The 26757-nt window shown below is 53.2% G+C and overlaps 1 protein-coding gene across 13 annotated transcripts in view; it reads right to left on the bottom strand.

Moving 5' to 3' along the window:
* WNK2 (WNK lysine deficient protein kinase 2) overlaps nucleotides 1-26757 on the bottom strand; it is a 153649-nt gene that overhangs the window by 83276 nt on the left and 43616 nt on the right. For 11 of the 13 annotated variants that reach the window (XM_033857809.2, XM_033857810.2, XM_073805945.1 and 8 more), the window contains 8 exons: nucleotides 24179-24336; nucleotides 21267-21355; nucleotides 19047-19266; nucleotides 11227-11509; nucleotides 7681-7883; nucleotides 5014-5169; nucleotides 4416-4607; nucleotides 2382-2936 (listed from right to left, as the gene is read on the bottom strand). In XM_033857809.2, coding sequence (XP_033713700.1) covers nucleotides 2382-2936; nucleotides 4416-4607; nucleotides 5014-5169; nucleotides 7681-7883; nucleotides 11227-11509; nucleotides 19047-19266; nucleotides 21267-21355; nucleotides 24179-24336 — 1856 coding nt within the window. The remainder of the gene's footprint in view (nucleotides 1-2381; nucleotides 2937-4415; nucleotides 4608-5013; nucleotides 5170-7680; nucleotides 7884-11226; nucleotides 11510-19046; nucleotides 19267-21266; nucleotides 21356-24178; nucleotides 24337-26757) is intronic. The other 2 variants (XM_073805946.1, XM_033857816.2) reach the window with 2 other exon arrangements.

Below are 26757 nucleotides of genomic sequence, written 5' to 3'. Positions count from 1 at the left end.
TCTCCATCCACCCACACCCCACAGACAAATCCAGGAATGTTTGTATGCAGATTTAATGAAACAAACAAGAACAGACACTCTCATGTCCCCATCTGTATAAAATCAGACCTAAAACTGCACTTCATCTCGGAACTTCTAGCTGAGTCAGGCTGAGAAGCTGTAAGTATGGCATACACTTGGCACCTGTCTGGGCTCCGTGCCACCACCCTACAGGGCCAGGCCACCATGCTACTCCATCCAAGCCTCCTGTCAGGTCAACACCTGCATTCCGGGGCTTCCCTGGTGGCACAGTGGTTGAGAGTCCGCCTGCCGATGCAGGGGACATGGGTTCGTGCCCCGGTCCGGGAAGATCCCACATGCCGCGGAGCGGCTGGGCCCGTGAGCCATGGCCGCTGAGCCTGCGCGTCCGGAGCCTGTGCTCCGCAACGGGAGAGGCCACAACAGTGAGGGGCCGCGTAACGCAAAAAACAAACAAACAAATCCTGCATTCCAATCCCAGCCATGGCAAGAGGGACTGTGGACCTATGCCTTCCATGGGGTGACTCAGGAGCTGGACCAGATTCCCTACTGTTCCCTCTTGAAAAGCTCTCATGGGGGAAGGCTAAGACAGGCTAAGGGCTCCAGTTCGGGGTTGAGGTTGGGAATGGGAATGACCCGCCACCGGGCCTGCTGGTATGAGACCAATAAGACACGTGGTATGTGGGGTAAGATGCGAAAGCCAAAGCCTAGCCGAGGAGCCCTCTCTCCTGGAAAGACACCCCAGCTGGTGCATTCAGGGGAGTCTCTTCCCTCAGCACAGGGAAGCCTCTGGGCGGCCAGACAAGCTCATCAATCAACTCCAGACCCTCTGCCAGCCGGACCACAGAGAGGCCACCAGGCCTGGCCAGTGACCTCTAAGCACCCAGCACCTTCTCCAGCCACTGGCTGAGCCAACAACCCAGTGCCAACAGTGTGCCAGGCCAGCATGTGGCGTCAGGCACGGGCCCAGCAATGACACCACAGACCCCCAGGCCTCCACTCGGCCCTTGGCTTTCCCCAAATGGCCCTGACCCGAGTCAGTGCTACTCCAAGTAACAGACCAGGGAGGTGCCTGCTCAGGCAAGGCACTGGACTGATGCACCTCCTCACACTGGTTTTCAAACAAACACCAGCCTACTGGTCAAGGAAAATCATCCCTTCCTTCTCCGAGTACAAATCCCTTCTTCCGCACCATCTGCGGAAAGGCCGCAGGCTGGGCAGGGAGCTGGGCCACAGTGGGGTGAATGGACAGGGCAGCCACACCCGGTGGACAGAAACATCCAGGAGAATCTGTGCATACTTAGGACACAGTGCCTTACTCTAGAATGGATTCAGTACAAAACGAGCTAGGGGGACACCTGGCCCCTTAGCACACTTCCAGAATGAATCTTCATGACCAAATCAAAAGGGCAGGAGCCTGAGCTCAAACGGCAAAGGACACGCCCAACAGGCACAAAGCTCTTGAGGCTTAGAGCCAGGGTGGGGCCAGGTGGGAGGGCGCCCAGGTAAGAGGCCCTGAGGTGGGAGGGCTCCCAAGTAAGAGGCTCCCTAGGTGGGGGGATGCCCAGATGAGAGCCTCCCCAAGGTGAGAGCCCCCCACAAGGTGAGAGCCCCCCACAAGGTGAGAGCCCCACGCCAGCTCCTCTCCTCACGTGAGGGTGGATAACTGCCCTGGAGCTCCAAAACACGCATGGGCTGCGCAGGTGCGTGGAGCCACGGGGAGGTCCGCCCAGCCAGCAGGGTGCGTGTCCCTGTATCCCTTCACTGTCAGCCCAACAAGCTACCCATGGTCCCCACCTGATTCTGAGACATCATCCTTGTCTGCCATGACTGCCTTGGAACCAATAACCCATGTACACCCAGCACTGCCCAGTCCACAACCAACAGATCCCGTCAGAACCCCATCTGCCTCATTTCCCAGTTGCTGAGATGGGGGTTACCCGCCTTCTTTACTTTGACAGGCAAAAAGACAGGCAGCGTGAGCCTCTCCAGCGTCCACGGAGCGGCTGACACAGCTGCACCGAGACTGCCAACCCTATCCAGGTGAAGGCAGGTGCCACAATGCCCAGGAGCCCCCCCACCACAAGCAGCTGCTACTGACACTTGGGAAGGAACCAAGAGTGGAGCTTCTAGCCACCCCAATCCCCAAGGCTCCTAACACGTGCTGGGAGGCGAGAGGAGGCAGCAGACACCCCCCATGCTGGATGAGACGCTGCAGCCATGGGACAGAGCTGCCTGCTTGTCCATTCCCACTCTGCTACCGGGGTCAAGGTGCTGAGAAGGAGCAGAGGTCCATGAACTCCTCGTGTGCTAAGGGGTCTCCCAGTGCCTAGAGGGTGGGCCCTGGCCAGCAGGTGGGTTACCTGACTCCCAGCACTGGCGGCCGGAGCAGCCTGCTCGGCAAGGCGGGCAACACTTGGCTTGTGGGGTTGTGGCAGCATGGGGGGTGCCGGGTGGGGAGGGGCAGCCCGCACATTCTGCGCTGCATGGAGGGGAGAAGGCGGGACGTCGCTGGGCACCATCTGCGGAAAGGCCGCCGGGTACACAGGCTGGGCAGGGAGCTGGGCCACGGTGGGGTGAATGGACAGGGCAGCCACACCCTGTGGAGCCACAGCCAGCAGAGGGATGCCAGTAGCAGTGGCCGCCACGTTTGGCACGATGGTCTGGCATGGGACGGCCAGTGGTGCCCCTGCAGGGTGGGGCAGCTTGACTGTCTGCAGAGGCAGGGCCGGTGACGTGGGCAGGGGAGCAGTGGTGGCACTGAGTGGGAGGCTTGGCAAGATGACAGCTGGAGAGAAATACTGAGAGGGGGGAGGCACGGCGGGCCCACTGGTGGCTGGCAGGTCAGGAAGGGCTGCAGGGAGGCTGTCGACTGTGGCCAGTGGAGCGATGGGGGGGACAACAGGAAGTGGAGGCATCTGAAAGAGAACAAGCATGTCAGCCCCACCAAGACTTGGCCGTGTCTGCAGCACATCTGCACTGGGTGAGAGGGTCCACGTCACCCACAGCTTCTGCCTCAACACACTTCTGTGTAGCTTCTATGGAAGGGAACAAAAACAAACCCAATTTAAATGGAACCAAGTGTATGATACCATCAAAGAGAAGGAAAGGCAGGAGGCCTCAGAAGGGTGTGGGGTGCAGACATGACCTTCAAGACAGCCCCACCTTCAGCACCACCTCAAAGGGGCTCAGGCTGGGCCATGCTGAGGCTACTGCTAGGTGACTGCAAGGACATCAGGGGTTATAACAGTGACCATCAGATTCACAGCTTTGGCATGTTCTCATTCAGAAAGACCAGGACTGCCAGAGCTACCGGACTGGCCCCAAACATCTGAAATTACTTTGCCTGATTCCCTCCAATCTGTATAAATTCACACTGAGACCAAATTCTTCAACAGGTTATCTCAAGAAAAGCATATCTTCCAGCCCCTCCTTGCTGGCCGAATGCCCCTGTGCCATGCATCCTGGGAGACAGCAGCGTCTCACAACAGCAGAGCTCTGGAACCTTCAGTGTCTGCTCGTCCATCCTGGAGACATCTCGTGGATCTAGCCCTTCAAACATTTCAGCAGATTCTCTGACAGTTCTCTCTAAAATAAAGCTTTTCTGGTTGCGGGCACACGAGCATTGCATAATATGTGCCTTTGTGTAATTATAAGACAGCGAAAATATGCAAACTGACCTCTGTGTATTTGAAAAGCAACTAAATGCCCGACCACCGGGAGCAAGGTGGTGGGTGAACTAGATGATGAAAGTGACTCCAATGCAGGAGTAATGAGGACAAGGCTGGTGACAGGCAACTGCTGACATGAAAGAACCTTCTGGGTGGTGCCTATAAACCGCAGGAACACTCACAGCTTCACTTCCCATCCTAGCTCTGCCAACACACTATAATGGGATCCATGAAACGAAAGCCGTCCCGTGATCAAGGTTCACTGGAAACATGCATGACCACTGACAGCATTAGCCTGAGTGACAGCACCCAAGCATCAACCACGTGCTATCAAGTGATACTGGTCCCGTGATGCTCCCCCGAAGACGGGCATCAGAAGTCACTTTTACAGTCAACTCTTCTTTGTAGCTGGCGAGCTGCTCGGCTGTCCCCTGGACTCCCAAGAATCCAGGGTCAGCACAGCCTCGAGTAGCTCTGTGGAGGACGGTGACTATAGCTACGTGCTCACAGCCCCATCCTGGCTTCTCTGGTCTGACTCTGGACTAAACCTTTCCCCATCCTAGATGCATGTGGGGCAGAAGTCAAAGGCAGGAGAGCACGGCAGCCCAGCCGCCCTGTCATCAGGGAGTGTCTGTCTCTTGAGGGACCCGTGTGCCCTGAGGACAAGGAACAGCCAACCAGACTGGGGGAGAAGGTGAGGCTGTAGGGCAGGGGACAGAGAGGTACCTGTGGAGGGACTTGAGCAAGTGGCTGCAGGGGCGCCGGAGGCATCTGGAGGGGCTTCAGCTGAGCAGGGGCCACCACCTGGGAGGTTGGAGCCAGGTATGGAGGCAGGTTGGGGGGCACCGGCTGGAGGGGGCCCACAGGCTGTGGGGCCAGGACCTGTGGCAGGGGTACCGGCTGGGTCAGGTGAGGAGGCTAGAAAGAGAGAGGGGCTTCTCTTAGACCAGTGCTCTCCTGAGATACACCTATGTACTTAGACACAACAGAATATATCGACTCACACACATGCACACACACACATACCCACACACATGTTCAAACACCCAGGCTGGAGCCCGGGACACACAGATCTGGGAGGACCACTGTGTGCAACAGGGACCTTCTGAGTGCTGCGGAACCCTGAACTCCACAGACACAAGAGACCCACCCCCACTCCCATCTACACCCTGGGCCCTGGGGAACTGCAGAGAAGGCGTATAGGGGGCCTGGACCTGCCAGGAGGCTCACAGACACTGGGCTCAGGCCAGCCAATACGGATGGGCAGGGCCTGGGGAGACCGAGGCACCCATGGTACCCATAAAGAGGGGCAGCCAGCACTCACCTGGTGGGCGGGGGGTGTGGGCTGGCCTGGGCCTGTCGGCACAGGGGCACTGGGCGGCGGCAGCCCAGGGGCGAAGCTCATGGCCGGCTCCGGGAAAGGCTGCTGTGGGAGCAGAGGGCGGGCGGGGGGCGGGATGGAGGCCACCGACAGGCCAGGCTGCAAAAAGCACCCAGAGCCACACTCAGGAGCTGTCCTAAGGAGCCCTGCCAAGCACACACTCACCATCTCCAGGGACCCATCTCTCACTCCCCGTGCCTGCCATCCTGCCAGGGACCCTTTCCGAGGAACATGATGCAGCAGAAGCAAGGTGTGGAGGTCCCTAAACCAAGAACAGCCACACCTCCCAACCAGGGAATGTCCTAGAACTTCAGCTCCACAGAATATCATGCTGTGAGAAAAGATCATTAAAAGAGATTTGTGGAACCTTGGAAAACGCTTGTTATGACATTAAATGAGGGAAAGATAAAAAGGCATACGTGTCTTGTTAATAAGACAATATAAAATGTGTACATGTGGATATATTCACAAACAGAATATGGAAACGTGGGAATAAAACGTGGGACAGAGCTGGAGAGAGGGGTGCCCTGAAGAGAGCTGCGAGTCTCCCATGACTCACCCATCAGGAAAGAAACAAGGCCACAGACGTGAGCCCTCACCGCCAAGCACAGCATAGACATGGACTAGGAAAGAGTCAGAAATCTGAGTAGTGGATGTTTGATGCTATTAAGAACAGCTGCTAACTTGTTCATTTTTAGGTGCAATAATGGTACAGGGTTTTGTTTTCAGAGTCTTGATCCTGAAGAGATATAGACTGAAATATCTTGGGGCAAAACATCTTTCTGTCTAGGATTTACTTCAAAATAGTGGGGATGTGAGAAGCAGGTGAGAGCTATGGAAAAAAACACAGAGATGACTTCTGAAGGTGAGAGCACATCGACATCAGAAAGTTCTCTCACTTGTTTTCTAGATGAAACACGTGATTTCCAAAACCATTATCACTCATTTCATCTTCTGCAGTAAACGCTTTATGAAAAGCAGCATGGGGTAGAATGGAACCTCTCCTTTGCGTTCACTTGAAGCCACAGGGCGGAATGAGTCACGTGTGCACGTGTTCCTAGAGCCGCAATCCCTAGCCCAGCAGGAGTCAGGAGCTCAGGCAGCCTGGAGGCCTCAGAGGAGCGGCTTGTACTCCTGACTCCACCGTCTGTGCCACTTCTTCCCTGGGTCCCAGGGGCAAATCACCATGGCAACCCTCCCCAGGAGCCCTCAGTGCACCCTGGGGACCCCTTCTGTCCAAGGTGTTTTTGCATAAATAGGCAAAAGATGGGAGAGAACACTCCAGCCAATTTTGGGTGCATCCTGGCCAGGCCCTCGACCTACCTGTGCACGGGCATCCCGGCCTGTGAGCCAAAACTAGGACAGGGGCAGTGCTGCAGGGACCTGGGTGGAGAGCACACTGTGGGGCCAGGGAAAGTATGATCCTGCCCTAGAGGGGATGAGGGCCGGTGGAAGGTTCTGGCTCAGCCCTAGCATGGGTGACCTAAAGCCGAGAACCACTGCTCTGAGAAGCAGGTGGCCTTCTCATAAATGAACTCTTCCTGCTCTAAAATCATATTTCACTTAATTTTGTGAAACGAGTCAAACTGCAGATGAATACTGGGTTCCAGTCAGCAGAGGCAAATGCTTCAACTGCTTTTCCAAAGGGACTTTCTGAGCCTGAGCAGTCAGGAGGGGAGGGAAGAGAGACAGAGGTGGCCAGAAAGGCTGGGGCCCGGCACTCAGCAGCCCCAAAAGGCAGCCGCAGTGTGAGAGTGCGTGATTGAAAGCACACGTGAGAGCGTGGAGTGAGAGCACATGTGAGAGCACGTTGGGAGCCACTGTAACGTGAGGCAGGAGACGCTCTTCGGGCAGGGGCACTGGCCCTGACCACTTCTGGGCCTGAGGGGCATCTAAATCTCTCTCTGGACCCCTCTCCACAGCCTGGCTCAAGGGCAACTTCCCTGGGACTGACCATTTGGGACTGGGAAGCAAGCAATTGTTTTGCTTTCTTTAACATTAAAAAAAATCAAAATAAAAAAACAAATGCTAAATGTGACTCCCTCATCTAGCAATTTCCATCTCATCTAACAAATTATTCCACAGGCATAAAGAAGCATGAGGCCCTTTCAATCCTACTTCTCAAACATCACTGAAAATGCTTCCCGTGATTTGGTCGTTTCCATACCTCTAACTTTTAACAGCTGCATATGTGGTGGAGAAATGCCAGGAGATACTTAACACTCCCTCAGTGAAGCCAGACACTGAGACAAAATCAAAGGCTTCATTACTATAAATGATGCTTTTCTGTCACCTTTGCAACAGTCAGAAGTAACTTTTCAGGCCCAGCGTCAGTCACAGGGCGGGACCTTGCCAGGTTTATCACAGCTTTGCAAGCACTGGGTGTCACTGGGCTCTGTTTCCAGTATTTTCTCATCTGGCAGGTCTTTGAGGGTACACCATAGGCTGCTCCAGCCTGCAGCCCTGCAGTTACTGGCAAGGATGGACCTCCCACGGGCCTGCTTTTGCATGGCTGGGAACTGACAACAGGCCAGCACCAACTAGATGGACCATCACAGACTCTAGTCCATGTGGACAGGAACTCTGGCCAGAAGGGGTGGGCTGACTCACCACGGCAGGCTGCTGGTAGGCCCCCAGTGAGGGCAGGCTATGTGGCAGGACAGGCCCGTCACTCACGCTCACAGGGGGGCTGCACACACACTGGGCGGGGGGCTGCACTCCATCCACCAGCGAGCCCAGCACAACGCTCTGCTGGCTGCTCTGCGAGTCCGAATACACCGTGGAGCCCTGGCCACTGTCAAACGTGCTGTCCGCTGGGGAAGGAGGACAAAAGCACAGCTCAAAGCGGGCACCCCCAAACATCACCCCCACAGCACTCCAGCAAGTCTCAGGGAACGCAAACATGGGATAGCTTGTCCTCGTGTTTTCTTCTGTAAAACAAAGACTTGGTTACATTTCCAGATCACATACATAATAAATGTGTGTCATTAAAAAAAATCAACTAAAGAATGGTACAGGGGGCTGTAATTGTACCACCCAGCAATGGCCCTGGCAGCCTGCCCACACACTACCTGACATCTGTTGGTGCTCACCATGGGCCACCATGGATCCCAGGTGGGTACCTTGCACCACCCTCTGTAGGCAGGACAACTTCCACCAGCTTACAGATAGGGACCTCATCTGGCACCTGACCTGGCCTTGAAAGTGAGCACTTTCAGCTCTTCAAAGGCACCAGATGGAACGTCCAAGTTAGGAAAAGCTACAGTCATGTGGAGGAAAGAACCACCACCTGAGCTTTATAGCAGGGGAGGGAGGTCTCAGGACCCTGACCACCTCCACTCACCACAGCAAAGAGCCTGAAGTAGAAAGACCTGGGTCCAAATCTAGCCCCTCGCTTCACAGGCCCAGGTGTAACGTGGTTGGAAAACGGGGCGGACGAGGTGCCTGCCCCACAGAGAGGCCATAAAAGGGGGACCCGGAGAGTCCACGGCCCAAGGCAGCCCCCCAAGAGGCCAGCCTCACCCAAGATCAGCCCAGATTGGCCATCAAACCCAGCCTGGGTGGAAGGAGCTGCCTGCACATGGGGGCACAGACAAGACTGCCACGGCCCACAGGCTGGTCTCACCAAGCCTGGGAAGACACCTAGGAAGACAGGGCGCCTGCATGGTCATGCCAGGCAAGAGTGAAAAGCAAAAACCTGTTTGAAGTGGCACTTTTGTTTTACTGCCTCCAGGTTCCAAAAGCTACATAAGCATTAGGATTTGTCACCTATGAACACCAAGCTATTTCTATGGGGCACCTTTTGGCCTACGTGTCCATTTGTAATTTAAACAAATAAAGTAAAAGAGGACTCTTGTTGGCTTTGCAACAAAATAATTTTTCCCAAGAGCTGATCAGAACTTATTTTGACCCAGGAAGACTTAAGAATGGTGAGGTTTGATTGTGCAAAACCAATTTACCAAGTGGCTCTGAGTTTTGATGAGGTGGCTGGTAGTCATTGCTACTTAGAGACAGAGACAGCAAGTGCACATGAGAGACAGAGTGTGGGCACACGAGACAGAGACAGAGAGGTGAGTGCATGAGAGAGAGTGTACAGACCAATTTCAGGTACAGTGACTCTAACCATATATGTGACACTTTATATTTTTAAAGTGAATGTGTTTATTTGTATAATAAAAATTATTTTTAAAAATCACTTTTAACCTATTGACAAATTGTGTTCTCACAGTCACAGATGCTGGCCCAGGCTTGAGCCTGATCTGGTTAGCTGGTGGGCAGCTAACAGAAAACAGAGTGGGGAGTCAAAACATATGATATTTGCTGCACCTTCCAATATATGAAAGTGTGTGTGTGCCCATCTTGTTATCTAAGACCAGGTCCCCTCCAGTGATGTGTGTGCTGCTTGCGTCTACATTAGTTCATCTTTATGAAGCACAGTGTGGTCCAGCCGGCCCCAGGCACTGCGGCCAGAGGGATGGCTGAGCACAGGCTTTCTGTTCTGACCCACTGCAAGGTGCAGAAGAGCATGTGCAGGGTGCTGTGGGTTACAGATTAGAGGGAGACACAGGGGTGCCCACGTGTGTGCACGTGTGCCCATGCGCCTGTGCACATGCACTCGTGTGGGTATATTCTACGTGCACGCATGTATGTATGTATGCATATGCATGTTGAGCGTGTGTGTGGTAGACTGCAGGTATAGGTTACGTCTGGAAGTTATTATCTCTGGAAGTTAAAGTTAAAAGACTTAAAACATCAGTGACCTCCAGGGAGGAAAATTAACTGGTTTCTGCTGTATACCCTCTTGGATTTTCTGAATTTTATAAAATGTGACTAAATATAGTCTACTTTAGAGAAATTACGGTAAATAGGTAAAACTGTTTTTGAGAAGCATGGCCACTACGTGAAGCACACTCATTCTTAGTCAGTCAGGAAGGGGATCTGTTTGCAGACAGAACGCCCACCCTAAACTCATCTGTTGATTCACATCTATGCAACGGGTCGAGCCTGTGTCACAACATCTTACCACAGCAGAGCATTTTCTAGGTCACAGACTGTATCTGTTCAAAGTTCAACAAAAGGAGATTTCTTAATTCCTGTCCTAGAAATTTTTCAACTAAAAATTATGTTTTCAGAGTGTGTAGTGGTATGTCAGGAGTGGAAAGCCTTTTCCTGCAAAAACTTTATGCTCTTGAACTAATTTTTCGGTTCATCAGAAAATGGAGTGATGATGTGGCGATTCTGTTCTCCAAAGCAAACTTGAGCAGGTAGGAGAGAAGTAAACAGTAGGCAACCTATCTCAAAGTGATGGCCAGCCAGCCGATGGTTTGAATTCAAACAGCCTGCTTTGAAGAATGTTTAGCTATTTTACTGATAAAGAAAGGATGTAACTATTAAATAGATTACACAGACTATTTTGGTCTTTCCACACAAACAACCTGAAATAGTGGCTTGGGCAGGTGGCTCAGCTCTCCATGCTTATTCACAGAACAGACAGAAAAGGCTACATCCCCCATCCTCAGCTCACGGCTAAATTTTTAGGATACTGAGGACTTCCACTTAGACATGGAGAAGACACAGGATTCTTCATTCCAGTGGTCTGAGATGAAGCCAGCTACAAAGTGACTCCCACCAATCCATCAGTGACACTCTCTGGGAAACACACTAAAGGTCTCAAAGGTTCAGTACCAGAAGGGAGATAACCTTGGGGACGGACAATCCGAGCAGCAAAAGTCACAACCAAGACCACGGCATGACTAGAGGCTGCAGCCACTGGCAGCCCCAGGACCACAGCATGTGGCACAGACGCCTCCACTGGTCAGCGACTCCAGGCCTGAGGCCCAGCCCTCAGGTTCCCTGTGAGGCGGGGACTGATATATTCCAGACGGGATAAGTAGCTGAACTAAACAAGCTCTATCCCTGCTGGCTCGGGGGGCGCAGGAGGTTCTGGGTCTCCCTGGATATTTGTCCCCCACCTGTCCTGAGAAGCTGGACTTCAGGGAGACTTAAACCCCTCTGGGAACAGATCTCTTTGCAACGTGGGGATGCTTCCAGTGCCCTCCCTGGAAGAATGTTTGCCCACACCAATCATTCATACCCGCGGGGTGGGCTAAGGGGAGGGCAGCAGGGCAGGGGGGCCCTGGGGCGGGCAGCACTCACAGGCCAGGGAGGTGGCGCTGGCCGGCAGCGCAGGGGTGAGGAGGTGCTGGTCGGCCTCAGGCTCCTCCAGCTCTGGCGGCCCAGCCTGAGAGTGGTAGGTCACCTGGACCTGCAGGGGTGTGGGTGGGCCCCTGGCCTTGTCAGGGCTGCCGGGGTCCCGCTGCTCCTGGGGCTGCAGCGCTGGCCAGATCCTCTTCCGCCGCCACTGGATCAATGCCACGCGGTCACGGATGGACTTGGCCACAATCTTCACATCACTCTCGTGGAAAAATCCTGACTCAATCTGCAAAGGAAATCACCGTGTCATGACTGGGATGGGCCCCACCCACATGCCCCACTACCAGGCAACCCTGCCGTATGCACCGCCGCCTCCTGCTCGTGGGGTCTCTGCCCAAAGTCCCCTCCTCGGGTCCCTCACCCCCATCACCAAGCTCGCTCCTCTCGTGGACGCTCTCGTCATCCCGTAAGTAAATATCCTCCCGCCATCGACTGCAGATCCACAGGGAGAGTGACCATCTAAACCTACCCTGACCCGGCTCCTGGTCGGCGGCAACACAGCAGATGCTCGTAACCATGGGCTGGATGTGTGAGGGAGAAGGGAAGAACCTCATCTGCCTCTGGCAGGGCCAAAACTCAGAGTGGCCCCTCACTGGCTGGGCTGCAGGGCTTTCATGGAGCCCCTTTCTCAGGCTGGCCGAGGGCGGGAAAGAGGTCCTGGCTGCCTCTGTGTGCTCAGGGACAGGGACAAGTAGCCTCAACCAGTCCTCAGTGCTGTCCTGGACATTCTCTGAGAAGTCACAGAGGCTGGGGGAAGGAGGCACATTTAGTAACAAGAGACCAGAAAGGTGTGTACCCATGCCTAGCAAAATTCTGAACCCAATTTTCCCAACGGAGCATTTGAGAGCGTTTGTAAATGAATCAAGGATCTCCAGGAAACATCAGAGTGCACTCTGAGAATATTTATGGCAAAACCACAAAACGGCGGAAGCCAGGCTCCTCGCCGTCACTGTGGGATTCCCCATGTGAAACAGGAGAAAACCAGAGAACAAACCTTGGGGCGCTGGCATCATGTGAACTCACGGTTTTCAAAGTACAACACACATAAATACACCAGATGTAGATGTGAGTGTGTACATTTATGGTGTAGCATGTGCTTCTGAACCGAGTGGGCCCAGGCCAACGACCGGAGCTTGGCCGCTGTGAGAGTGGGTTCAGGCTTGCAGGGAAAGGGCGAGGGGAGCTGGACATCTCACTGTGCCTGAAATCAAGGACATGCTCAGAAAATGACAGACATGCAGGACAACATGGAAGCTAGCACCCAGGGCCTCCCACTGGCTGAATCTGGGGCATTCTGAGCACCAAAATAAACAGTGATGTATGATGGTTTGAAGGACGTGTCTACAAATGCACACAGGAGAAATGAAAGTGATCTGTGGTGGCAGAAGTGATGGGTTTGCTGCCAGAGTGAGGGTACACAAAGGGGGGCCACATACATGCAGTCTCTGTCTCTCTGTCTCTCAATCTATCTCTCAGCCTCTGTCTCTCTGTCTCTCAATCTATCTCTCAGCCTCTGTCTCTCTGTGTGCCTCCCTCTGTCTCTGTCTCTGTCTCTGTCTCTATCTCTCTGTCTCTCCCTCTGTGTCTCTGTCTCTCTCCCTCCTGTGGATCACCTGCTCCCATGAAGCCATGTCATGAGCTGCCCTTTGAATGTCCCACCTGGCTGGGAACTGAGTGTCCCGCCACCAGTCAGGTGAGCAAGCAGACACAAACCCTCGGCCCCAGTCAGCCCTGGCAGACACACTGGCTACACCTCATGAGGGGCCCTAAGCCAGAAGCACCTGCTGAGCTACTCCCGGATACCTGACCTCGGAGACTGCGCAAGACCATAAGTGTGTACAGGCCTGTGTTTGGGGTAATTTGTTGACAGCGATAGGTAACTCACCAATGGAGCATACAACCTACTGAATAAAAGAGAAACTGTGAGTGCACACAGATATAAATAAACGCAAGCCTGGTGAAAATGGAATATTTACGTAGTTTCAAGGTACCTCCCCACAAAATAGTTATTAATTATAACTGCACATGGACACCCCTGGCAGAAACCCTCAACCACGTGATCTCAGGGAGTGTCCTCAGTGGGCTGACCGTGGTGAGCGACACTGATCTGCGCTCTTGCCATGAAGGCATCACTGGACAACTCGGACCCTGGGTGGGGCTGGGTTGCTCTCCCAGTTCTGACAGCCGAGGTGGCTGTTAGGAAAGTCCCTGTCTGTGGGAAACAGACACGGGTCTGGCCAAAAGAAGTCACCTTGAACAGTTCTGTTCCACATTTGCAACTTCTCTATAAGTTTGTGATTATTTCAAAAGACTCATTTCAGAAGACAACTCCATTTGACAGAATGAACTGTGCTGAAATCCTGCAGACATCCACCCTGAGGCCCCCGCCAGGCTCAGACCAGGACGGGGAGGTGTGAGCAGGGCTGGGCACGTGGCCAGGACTTGCTGAAGAGGCTGAGCCAGGGTTCAGCACCCACCCTCAGTGCCACCCCCACGTGGCTGACCTGACCAGAGGCCGCTGGAAAGAAAGCATCCCACAGACACGCTTGCCTGCCATTTCTATTTTCTGCCCATGACCCATTTTCCCTTCCATCTCCATTTTCACAGTCACCCCCCAGTGATCCTCTCCAAGGTGTTTCTTCTATTTTTTCCCAAACAGCAGAGAATTTGGCCACACTGGAACATCCTATTATCTGGAGGCTGTGTAGGAGAAGGGCTGGTACCACAAACACGAGAATCCCTGGGCTAGGCTACAAGTTCCCTCCCCTCCCACCCTGGGGGTCTACACGAGGGGTCACTTCCAGATCAGAGCCAGCCCAGGTCCCCAAAGAGTCCACCCTTCTCTGAGCCCTGGGGGCATCTTTGTTCTGATCCACATTCACACAGGCCTCCCCACTGCATCCCCCACCCACCACCGGCACCCTCCCCACGCCCCCTGCTGGGGGGAGATGGTAGAGGGAGAAGAGAAAGCTATCCCATCGGCCTGCCTCCCACCCCCAGGCAGCCTCAGGAAGGCAGCCTCATCATCTTCACCACTCAACAGTCAATAAGCTCAGGTGTTAACAACAGGGCAGCCCAGACCAGGTGCCAAGTCCTAGAACTGGCAGTGCAGCGACACCCCTATGCTTTCAAAGCACTTCCTTTGTAAGGTTACCATCTGTTTATGATAACCAAAACTGGTGTTTCATTCGTAGTCATCTCCTCTTCAAATTACTTTAAGTTTTGAAGAAGTGTGTGTGTTGAGTTAAAGCTATCAGCAAGTGAACACCCAGCTGAGCAACCTGGGAGTTGTGAGCTCTGAAACTCTGCCCAGCTGGGGCTTCCTCAGGGTCCTAACACCTGGCCCAGGGACAGCCCAGGAGAGGCCCAGGCAGCTGCCATCAGGACCCCAGGGAGAAGGAGAGCCCCAGACCCCAGGGTTGGCTCTGGTATTTACGGATGGGTGGGAAGGGGAGGGGAGTAGAGGGAAAGTTAGACCCTGGCCAACGGCTGCAGGACCAGCACTGACCTGCAAGGACCAGCCAGGAGCCAGGTCTCGCCAGGGTTCAGGAGCAGCAGCCAGTAACAACCGGGGCACTCACACAGGTGGAAGACCCCGCTGTGTGAGTGCGGCCACTTTCATCACAGGCACTCCAGGGCTCTGGGCTCATTCTGTTTCTTAAGCAGAGTGTTGGGTATGTGTTGTTTTTCTATTATTCCTTAACTGAACACAGTGGTGCACCTTCTGCAAGGATGGCATACAGCACAGAGGACGTTCCCCACAAGAAGGCGCTTTTAAAGGAGACAGAGGAAAGGGAAGGGGGAGGCGCCAGGCCCAGGGCCTGCACTGGGAGCTCTTGGAGACACCTCCCACCCGTGAGTCCAGTCAGGTGCCAGGGACTTGGTGAGGACCAGGCCGTGGCTACAGGCACAGGCATGTACGCAAGGACCTGGGGGCTGGGCAGCATCTGTGCGGCCAGGGGCCAAGGTATTTTCTATGTCAAGGCAGAGAAGGGATGAGTCCTCTCAGGAGGGCGGGCAGGTCCTGGGAAGGGGCCCAGGCCACGTTTGGGTACCACTGTCATATAACCGAAGAGTGTCTGGAACAGAACCGAGAACAGAGCTGGAGCTGGAGGAGGTACCTGGTCCAGCTGAGACGCAGATGGCACAGGCTGTCTGGGTCCCAGGCGCCTCCAGGACAGGTCACTACGTGGAAACTGTGTGCCCTGTCATTCTCACGCCATCGCTATGCAATGCTCATGGGGGAACGAGAACACTGCTCTCCACCTGTGCTTCCTGAGGTGCCTGCACCTCGACAGACACACCCCCTCAAGGCTGTCCAGGGACCCACCTCATCTCCATGCAGGCCTAGCCACCCCCCCCCGAGGCCTCCCTCTGCTCCTCCTGCCCCCGGGACACCTGGAGCTGCTAGCCAGGTACCCCCAGTCCCCGCGGTCCCTCCAGGACACTTTCCATATGCAACCCACCTTCCTAAACCTCAGCTCACAGGATACCAGCCTGCACACCACCTTGATCGTTACTTATGTTTGTGCTTTAAACTTCAGCAGAAAGCATGGAGAGACCACAGTGTCGCGGTATGGAAAAACAGAGATCCTGAATTATAGGACTGATGGGCTGGTAATTCTCTTTTTTTTTCTTTTCTAATTTTTTAATGTGGAATCTAAAAAAATAATACAAATGAATCTATATACAAAACAGAAATAGACTCACAGACATAGGTTACCAAAGGGGAAAGGGAGGGGAAGGGACAAATTAGGACGATGGGATTAACAGATACAAACTACTATACTAAAATAGATAAGCTGGTAATCATCTTAATGCAACTCTCAACAAATATGTAGCAGTTCAACAGTGCGCACTATGCAAGGTCATAGAAAGATCCTCCCAGAAGCACAGAGCTAAATGATACTGTTAAATCCGATTACAGCAGAGGTGTCTGTTTCTAGGCCCAGGAATGTGACCAGCAGCTGAGAAGGAGTCCTGACACGGGCTCCGTGCCATTAGCAGGGCGTCACACCTACCACACATGCCATCAGGGGCACAGGCTGCTGTTCAGTGGAAGGCAGGGTCCTGACTGGCCATGCACCTCCCACTCCTGTCCTGCCCTAACTTGCTGCAACTACCTAAACCAAGTTCCATGGACCCCTCACCTGACACATGCCCAGTCCCCTGAATTCCCCTTGGTCCGTGGCTCCCACACCTTACATGGCATGGCCAGCCTCAATTTCCTTATCTGAGCAGAGCCTCACTGAGCAGTGGTCAGCACAGCCTGGCCCCGCAGATACGCCCCCCACAGGAGCCTGTGCAGGCAGCCTCCCCTCCACCTCTTGTAGCCCACCTTCCAGGGCCATGCTGGGGTCTTTCCCTATCAAATTACCAGTGGCATTTCCCACAGAACTAGAACAACATAATTTAAAAAATTTTATGTAACCACAAAAGACCCCGAATAGCCAAAATAATCTTGAGAAAGGAGAACAGAGCGGGAGGAATCATGCTCCCTGACTTCAGACTATACTACAAAGCCACAGTAATCAAAACAGTATGGTACTGGCACAAAAACAGACGCATAGATCAATGGAACTGGAAAGAAAGCCCAGAAATAGACCCATACACTTATGGTCAATTAATCTACCACAAAGGAGGCAAGTATATACATTTGAGAAAAGACAGTTTCTTCAATAATTGGTGCTGGGAAAACTGGACAGCTACATGTAAAAGAATGAAATTAGAACATTCTCTAACATCATATACAAAAATAAACTCAAAATGGACTAAAGACCTCAATGCAAGATTAGATATTATCAAACTCCTAGAGGAAAACATAGGCAGAACACACTTTGACATAAATCGCGGCAATATTTTTTTGGATTTGTCTCCTAGAGTAATGGAAATAAAAGCAAAAATAAACAAATGGAACCTAATTAAACTTAAAAGCTTCTGCACAGTGACGGAAACTATAAACAAAACAACAAGACAACCTACAGAATGTGAGAAAATATTTGCAAATGATGCAACCAAAAAGGGATTCACTTCCCAAATATACAAACAGCTCATATAGCTCAATACCAAAAAAAACAAACAACCCAATCAAAAAAATGGGCAGAAGACCTAAGCAGACATTTCTCCAAAGAAGACATACAGATGGCCAACAGGTACATGAAAAGATGTCCAACATGGCTAATTATTTGAGAAATGCAAACCAAAACTACAATGAGGTATGACCTCACACTTGTCAGAATGGCAATCATCAAAAAGTCTACAAATAATAAATGTTGGCAAGGGTGTGGAGAAAAGGGAACCCTCCTACACTGTTGGGGGGAATGTAAATTGGTGCAGCCACTGTGGAGAACAGTATGGAGGTTCCTTAAAAAAGAGTTACCATATGATCCAGCAATCCCACTTCTAGGCATTACCCAGAAAAGACAAAAGCTCTATTTCAAAAAAAAAAAACACATGCACCCTAATGTTCATAGCAGCACTATTTACAACAGGCCAAGGCATGGAAACAACCTAAATGTCCACTGACAATTGAATGGATAAAAACGATGTGATACTGTATATACATAAAGGAATATTACTTAAATAAAATAAAGGAATATTAGCCATAAAAAAGAATGAAATGATGTCATTTGCAGCAACCTGGTTGGACCTAGAGATTATCACACTAAGTGAAGTAAAGTCAGAGAAAGACAAATATCATACAATATCACTTATATGTGAGATCTTAAAAAATGATACAAATGAACTATTCACAAAACAAAAATAGACTCACAGACATAGAAAACAAACTTATGGTACCAAAGAGGAAAGAGTTGGGAGGAGGATAAATTAGGAGTTTGGGATTAACAGATACACACTACTATATATAAAATAGATAAACAATAGGACCTACTGTATAGCACAGGGAACTATATTCAATATACTGTAATAACCTATATTAGAAAAGAACCTAAAACACACACACACACACACACACGTATACATGTATATACACATATACATAACTGAATCACTTTGCTGTACACCTGAACACTGTAAATCAACCATACCTCAATTTGTAAAAATATATTTTATTGTATTAATTTAAAAAAAAACCTACTGGGGTCCAGGGAATCCACTTGTAAAGACTCCATCAGCCATACCCTTGTGACTTACTACATTTTTGATAGATGTGCTATTTTCAGTGACACATTTATTTTAAAAAAGAGAAAAAAAGGGCATGCATTTCTGTGGTTATGACAGGCACAGCCAAGCACTTACTCTCCTGCAACAAGCATGCATATTTTCACTCTTGCTCAGATTTTCCAGTCAAAACCAGCGTCTTATTTCTCACGGATACTTCTTTCCCTCTGTGATACAAAACATCTCTATTCTCCTGCTCTCACCAGGCCCTCCAGACCACAATCCTCCACAGAAACAAAGTGAAATAAAGATCAAACCCAAAGGCCCACACCTGCACAAAGTTAGCAAGAATCTGGTCCAAACAGGGCTCTTCCTGCTATGCTAAAGTCCCCAGGGATCTCTCCGACCAGTCCGCGATATCCTTTCACGGCACCATTTCCAAGGTGATGTCCTACATCTGTGCAGCAGGGTGATTCAGACCTACGTCCTTCACAGCTGCACTCGACCAACAGGGATCCTTGTTCCCAGAACCGCCCACCCACTGCAGGACCACACTCCCTTTCTGACTTCATTCTAATCTTTGGAAACCACACGCTTTCAAGGAACGCACCCAGATTTGCCAAGGAACGAGCACACATTACCATTTCCTGCGCCACGTCATCCGGCGTCTCCCTCTCCAGGTCAAAGGTGAATTCTATGGCCCCATTGTCCTTGGGCTTGCCCTTCAGTTTCTTGGGGTCCTCAACCCAGAGCCGCAGGGCGATTGTGGACTTCCTGCCATGGTCCTCCTCGGCCAGCTCCACCCTCACACCTGTGTCCTCCGCGAAGAAGGCGTGGCTGAGCAGGTCCTTGATCTCGTACCTGGGGAGGGGATGGCTGTCAGGCAGGACAAAGGCACACTTGCTGAGGGGGTCCTGGACATGGGGTGCAGGGGCCACGACCAGCCCAGCTCCCTCTAGAAAGTCTTCTGACTGTACTACCCACTGGGCAGTATCTGCCCTAGAGGGCAGCACAAAACAGTACATCTCCATTCCTTAACTCCCAGGGGAAGAGAAAAAACCTACTACTGAAGACATCTAACTGCATAATACGTAAGCCTTCTTTTTTTCTCTCATTATAAAAATTAAACATCCCCACTTTTAAGAGACTTGGGTAATTCAGAAAAGAATGTTTGAATCAGGCTCTGCACTGTGTAGTCAAAGCCTGCTGAGGTGCCAGGGAGCTCTCAGTTGTCACAGGATACCTGGCTCCAGGTAAAACTGAACTGGACCCAGAAGAGGCAGGCCCCCACCTCCCCAGCTCACCACCCGAGGGACCCTGGCCTCAAGGAAGCAGGGACATTTTCAGCGGCTCCTCAGCACGGTAATGGGGGGTGGGTGTTGCCATGCTAACCACTCTGCCGCCCAAATCCACATCCCTAAATGCTCGTCTAGTTCCCGTCTCTGGCACAAACAGATCCCTGTTTTGTCCTGGGACCGGCTTCCTCCCAGCATCCTGTCTGTGGTCACCGTGGCCTTCGAGTTCCAGTGGCCCATCCCTGATTGCTGCTGAAGACAACACATCCCACACGCAGCCCAGACAGCCACCATGAATGAAAGGGGGAGAGTAGGGTGAGCAACCCTCAGGGAGGGTGACAAATGCCTGTGGGGACCCTGGGGAAGGTCAGGAGTTAGGGCCCCTGGGGGTGCAGAGGTCACAGCCCTGGGGGCTCTGTCTGTCCTGGTTTGGGAGGTGGTCTCTGTACTTTCCTGATGTGATATACTTTTCACAGTCGTTTAGTATTTTTGTTTAAAAAACAAAACACGATAACCTGCAGGGGGCAAGAGAGAAGGCCTGGGGATCAGGACAGGGCCCCAACATGAGAGATGACAGAAAAGGACAGTGATCAACGCTAGGCACAGAATTGGGGGAGAGGGCATGAGCTGGGTGTGCAGGGGCAGGCAGGGCACATGAGGAAGTGAGGAAGAGGTATGTGGGGAGAGGAGGAGGAGGAATGGGGAGGGTGGCGAATGGGCAGGAGAAGAAGGGCAGGGGGGAGAAGGAAGAGAGAGGGAGGAGGGAGGGAGATGGGAGAAAGGAGGAGATAGGGAAAGAAGGGCCAGAAGAGAGGAAGGAAGGAGAGAAAAGGGAGGGATGGAGGGATGGGGAAGGAGGGAGGGAAGGAAGGAAGGAAGGTAGGACGGAGTGGGGAAGAGAGAGAGGAGGGAGGGAAGAAAGGAAGGAGAGAGAGAGGGAGGAAGGAAGGATTGGGGAGGAGAGAAGAGGGAGGAAGGGGGGAGGGAGGGAAAAAGGGAAAGAGGGAGGAGGGATGGGGGAGGGAGGAAGGAAGGAGGAAGGCTCCGAACACACACCTAGCATCCTGGCTGACCAGCTGAGGAAGGAAGGGCCCTGACCTGAGGTGGGAGCTGGTCTGCGGGGCATCTCAAGGGCTCTGACTTGAATGTGGGACTTTGAGATGGGTCAGACAAACAGGTGCATGAAAGACGCAGCCTGGAGCTGAGAGAGAGGGGAGCCTGGCATGGGGGTGTCCTCCAGGCTGGGGGGATGGATAGACTTGCTGGGGACAACACAGAAGAAAAGCAACAAGGGAAGAATGAGGCCCCAGTAGCGCCCACACTCCAGGCTGGGTGGGCAAGAAGCAGCCAGCCAAGGGGTTGGGGGCTCTAGGACAGTCCCCAAAGCCAGGGAGCATGTTCCAGGCAGCAGAGCTCAGGCAGGGACTGCCCACCAACCGCCCAGCAGGCCTCTTGGGACCCGGTATGCCTGTGGCCTAAAGTGGCCTATCTCCAACGCTCTTCTTCTCTTGGGAAGCGATTTCAGCCAGAGCCACAGCCCAGATCCAGTGCTGCCTGGGAACTCACCTTTCCTCCTTGTTTTTGCAGATACACTCCCCAATAATCTCCTTGATTTCAGGATCATGCACTTTCTCAAAGCTGGCCGGCTTGATGCCCTGAAGATGACATGAGCAGAGTCACCTAATACCAAATTGGGGTCTGTTTCTTGCGCACCTCACACTCACCCCAGCAGAAGAGAAGGCAGGAAGTGCATAAGCCTTGTTTGGGGTTGGGGTTGGGGTCGGGGGGTCTGTTTCAGTCTAAGTCCCCACTGAAGGGCTGTCGGGAGTAGTGAGGTCTGGGGAAGAGAAAGATTCAGGGGACACTCAGAGCAGACATCAACGATGCTCACTCTGCCCAACCCAGCTCCCCACAAGGGAGCACGTGCACTCTTACTGCACAGCAGAGGGGGCGGGAGAGACGCACCTGCCCAAGGCCACCCACCAGCCAGCCAGGGCCTCCCATGCCAGCTGCCCAGAGGGTCTTGGAGGCTGGACAAGGAACCCTAAAGAGCTGGCCTTTCTCACCACAGCCCCCTGGAGGGTGCAGAGGTCACTATGTGGTCGCCGTGGCTGGCCCCACTGTGGTCACCAGTGGGGCTGACTTCCAAGGCCTGGTGGCTTGAGGGGGCTGCAAGCAAGCATCTGTGCCACGGAATTCCACAGCCAGCAGCCACATCAGATGCCTTTCAGGCAGCGGGAGCAGGAGGTGACCGAGCATTCATGCTGACCGGAGACCCAGCGGGTGCTAGGGGTGTGCAGCCAGAGGCACGGGGGCAGCAGAGTGTCAATCCCCGGAGACCCAGCGGGTGCTAGGGGTGTGCAGCCAGAGGCATGGGGGCAGCAGCGTGTCAATCCCACAAGCAGACAGGATTCCGGGAGAAACAGGGGCTGGACTGCCGGGCTTATCTGCAATCTGTTCAGGGTGGGGTTTGTGGGGAGGGGATCCTGGTTTTTTAAACATTTTGAACACAGTGAGGGCTCAACCGTCATGTTCTTCCTCCTTCAAAACGACTTTGCCTTCAAAGGTCTTGTCCTGGCTTGTTTTTTTGTTTTTTTAAAGCATACGTTTTCCCACAGAAAGGGATGGGGGAGAGGGGAGGCGCACCCCCAGCCGAGGGGCAGACCTGGGAGTGCAGTATCCCCAGCAGCTCCCACCACCCGGCTGGGGCCCCATGGTGCCCACCAAGCCCCTGCCCACGACCCCTAGCCATAACCAATGGGGGTCAGGTTATGCCTGACACGCAGGGGAGTCTGTGCAGCAACAGACACAGCACGCTGGGTTTCAGAAGCAGATAAGGGGTCCCCCTAAGATGAGAACCCCGTGCCACACCACTGAAGCCAACAGAAAAAGTTTACCTATGCCAGAAAGAAAGGCCACAGTCCTACGGGGGTGGGGGCAGGTGGTCTGAGAAAGTATAAATACAGGTAAGTGTGTACGTACACTGTCATTTAAATCTCTGGAGAGCTGAGGCCCCCAAAGCGGGTGAAGAATGTGCCAGAAGAACAAGTGGCTGTTTTGAAGGGCTCGTGTCTCTGGGCTCCGAAGCACAGAGTTGGGGCAGCTGAGAACTATGGGCACCAAGACCCCAGGAGACCCCCAAGGACAGGAGCAGATGCTGGAGGCTGGACCAGTGTGTGGGCGTAGCGTGAGGGCCCAGAGGACCCAGAGCACACGGGTGTTATTGCAAACAGAGGAAACACCAAGGATCAGGGGATGCACCTTTCATCTGATTTCCTCAAGGAGGCAAGGTGGGGCCGAGCCTAGCTTTACCCAAACCAACGTGGGTCCACGTAGGAGCCACGGGACCCTGACTAGTGTCCTGTCTCCCAGGGCCTAAATGGGAGGCAGCAGGGCTGGTGGAAGAACCAGAGTGGCCGAGGAGCATGTGCCCAGGGGACTCAGTCCCTGTCTCCCCAAGCCCAGCAGAAGGACCACCACCCCATCCACATGTGCAACCAGAACCAAGGTCAGCAGCTGCTCCACCTGCACCCTGGGCACCAGCACCCCTTCAAGGCCTGGCAATGCAGCTCTAACCTCCCTTGGGTCCCTCCCCTGTCCTCCTGGAGGACCACTGCCCACAGCCGATGGGACCACCTCTCCGGTCAGCACCACTGGGGAGCTGCACGCCTATCTGTGGGTCTCTGACCCATGCCCACAAGTGCTGCCAACCAAGGATTCTCCCTTCCCACCTTGCACCCTCAGCGGCACACAGGAGGGGCTCAAAGCAAAAAAATGACCAACAGATAACTTAGAATTAAGAACCAAAGGACAGAAGCAAGCTGCAACCTGCGGGAAGGGCTCAAGGTGAGGGCGGGATAAGGGCGGGCACTCTGGAGTGGCGGAACCATGGCTCCTCATGCTTCTGCAGAAGTGAGGAGGCTGCATCGGGGGTGGGGCGAGGCAACCAGCACTCGGGTGGTGGGGCCTTGGGGTCGCAGGTGCAAATGGACAGTGAGTTACCAGGGCCCGGAAAAGCCCCAGCCCCAGCTGCCCTGCCCTGGATGCTCCCCTTGCATGCCCCACCCAGCGGGACAGCCACAGGGAGAAGAACAGGATGCTGTTTTCACAACTGAAACCATCCAGTTAAAGCCTAGGGACATGCCGGAAGATGGGAAAGCCAGCAGCCCCCAGGTGGCACAGAGGAGGGGTTCTATGGACAGGCGGCCTGGGCACCTCCTGGAGAGGCCCCTTCGGTGCTCCAGCCCCGCAGCGCTGCGTGAGGCCCCAGTGACAGCCTCCAGGATCCGCCCATGACCCACATTACAACTGCTGCTACTCCACCGCAGCTCAGAGACCTGAGTTACCCACTAAGCCTCTATTTCCCCATCTGTAAAACGGCTTCCTTCCCGTCCTCACACAGCTTCTGCGAGGATTTTACAAAGCACACAGAGCCCAGCGCGGGACGCACAGCCCGTCACAGGGGCCGGTGGACTCACACAGGTGACCTTCCTGTAGATCTGGGCAGCGTTCTGGCACTCTGAGTAGGGGTACTCCGAGGTGGCCATCTCCAGCATACACATCCCGAAGGCGTAAACATCCACGGACTCGTCGTAATGCTCCTCGTACATCTCTGGCGCCATGAACTCGGGGGTACCTGCGCCCAGGAGCAAAAGATGCAGGGTCAGTGGTCACTGAGCCCAGGAGACCCTTGGGCCTCTCAGAGCCCCACGCCTCCTCCCCCATCCACAAGCCAGGGCTGGCCCTGCCCCCATGCTCCTTGTCATTGGTCCTGGAATGCAGGATTCAAACAGGATTCTGCTTTACTGACAGAAGTTCCCCAAACTTCCCCCTGGACCCTCCTGATTCCAGGTTGGATCAGTTCACAGCGCCATCCCCTGACCACAGAGCTGGGAGACCATGACTTCCCAGGAGACAGGGTTTGTGCCAGAAACGGCAGAGGTGCCTCTTTGAGGAGGCAGAAGCCTGAGCACACCCGTCCCGGCCACAGGCCCAGATAACCCCAAGCAGACGGAAACGTGTGGCCACCACAGAGCTCCTTAAACTGCAAAACCCCAGAAAGCCTCCCATGTCCCTAGACAAGCAGAGCACCCAGCAGCCCAGACGGTGACCATCTTCGCTGAGGATGGCTGCCTGGGGACAGCTGGGCAGGCGCCATTCACCTGGCAGGTACCAGCTAGGTGTTATGGTGAGAACTGCCCATCCATTCTAAGCACAAGAGACTTTTAAAATAACGCCTACTCTGAATTTTTAAGGCCATGAGAGACTCACATAGGCTGAGTCAAATAAGCCATATATACGACTGCACATGCAGGCTGACCATCCCATATAAAACGATACGCACAGACCAAAATGACTCATCTAGGAGGTGGGGTTATGGCTGCTTTTTCCTTTAGTTACACTAGTCTGGTGTTTTTAATTTTCCTGTAACAAACGTTTGCTTTAAAAAATCACAAACTCCTTTTATTAAAATAGGTCCAGTTGAGCACCTGTCAAGCTGAATGCAAAGACAAGGGGCCATCAATTTCAATAAGGCTGCTTTTAATTTTCACTTCTCCATCTTTGTGGACTTTGGAAGATTCTCAAAATGTTCCAGTTTTCTTGAAAAGCAGATGCAAAGCAGCACAAACTATTGGGTTAAAAAGCATGGGGGGTTGTGGGGGGGGCCTGGGATGCAGAGAGATTAAGGGTGATTTTAATTTTTTCTCCTTTACCTGTAATTTCAAATTTAAGATGTACGATATGTTTAGTAAAAAAAATTAACAGTTTGGGTAAAAAAAATGGGAAAAACAAGAATCTATGTTATGATTTACATACACGCATAAAGAATTCCGGAAGATTCCATCAGAAATAACGATGAGTAGGGAGAAAACAGGAGTTCAAGGGACCTTGCACAAGGAATTTTTCATCCTTTTGGGCTTTTGAACCATATGACTGTACTGAAAATTTTTTGCACTTGGCTATATCCATCTATAGGGGAAGAGGGAGAAAGGAGCCTCAGGGCTGCTGGCAAGAAGCTGGGAGCTGAGCTGGCCTGGGGGGACCCCACTCACCTGGTCAGGACTCCCACTCACCCAGGTCAGTCTCTTCTGAGACCCTTGGGAACCAGGAATGCTGCTTTACAAGAAATACCCCAAGGCCCCCAGATGTCCTGGCTTTGGGGGGGTGGGTAGGGTGGGCAGTGGGTGTGTGTGGGCCCCAGCTCCAATCTGGGATGGTGGGGGATGCCAATTCTGCACATGCGCTTGGGCCACAGACACTGAACCTTTTTCTCTTTCCTTACAATGTAGCCATTTAAATTTAAATGTTAAGAAGAGAGACACCTGTCTCTCCAGGGACCTCTGGGCACACCTCCTCAGCCCCATGGCCCTGCATCCCCCACGTCCCAGCCTCCATGGCTGTGAACACCTGCAGGAAGGACTGCGCCCACTTCACCTCCACCTACTCGGGACCCAGCACAAACGCAGTGAGAGCACACCATGACAGCATCAGATCCAAGTGGCCCTCAGGGACAAACCCCACAAGGGTCACAGACAGCATCTGGGAGGCTGCCACCCAGATGTCTCAAGTGGGCTACGTCTTATCTGCACAAAACCTCTCTGACGGCTGCACCCAGAATGGGTCCACAGCATCGACCACCCCTCAGGTACCCTGGACACAGCATGGAGGGGAAAGCGTCATCCTGGGGGATCCCCCACCTGACCACAGACGCCCCCCACACTCAGCTGAGGCCCCTTGCTGAGGCCAGGGCCTTGCTGTCCAGGGCCTGTTTAGATGCGTTAATCAGCCCCCACTTACAATGAGTGTGGAGTCTCGTGGGCTCCGGCTGAGCAAGAGGTGGGGTGATCAGGGAGCCCCATGAAATCAGGCACCCTTTGTGGGGCTCACTGTGCCTCCTGGAAACACCCAGGCTTCATCTCACCCCAACAACTGGAAAGTCCATTTCCAAGAGGGAAAAGAGGCACCGAGGAAACCCCCACTTCCAAGGCCAAATCTGCAAAACCCGCCTGGAAACCTCCAGCAGTTCACAGGCCTGGGGGTGTGCCCCACAGCCAGA

Source organism: Tursiops truncatus, chromosome 6, assembly GCF_011762595.2.
Source record: "Tursiops truncatus isolate mTurTru1 chromosome 6, mTurTru1.mat.Y, whole genome shotgun sequence".
Taxonomy (NCBI): Eukaryota; Metazoa; Chordata; class Mammalia; order Artiodactyla; family Delphinidae; genus Tursiops; species Tursiops truncatus.
This window is presented reverse-complemented; position numbering and strand designations above follow the sequence as displayed.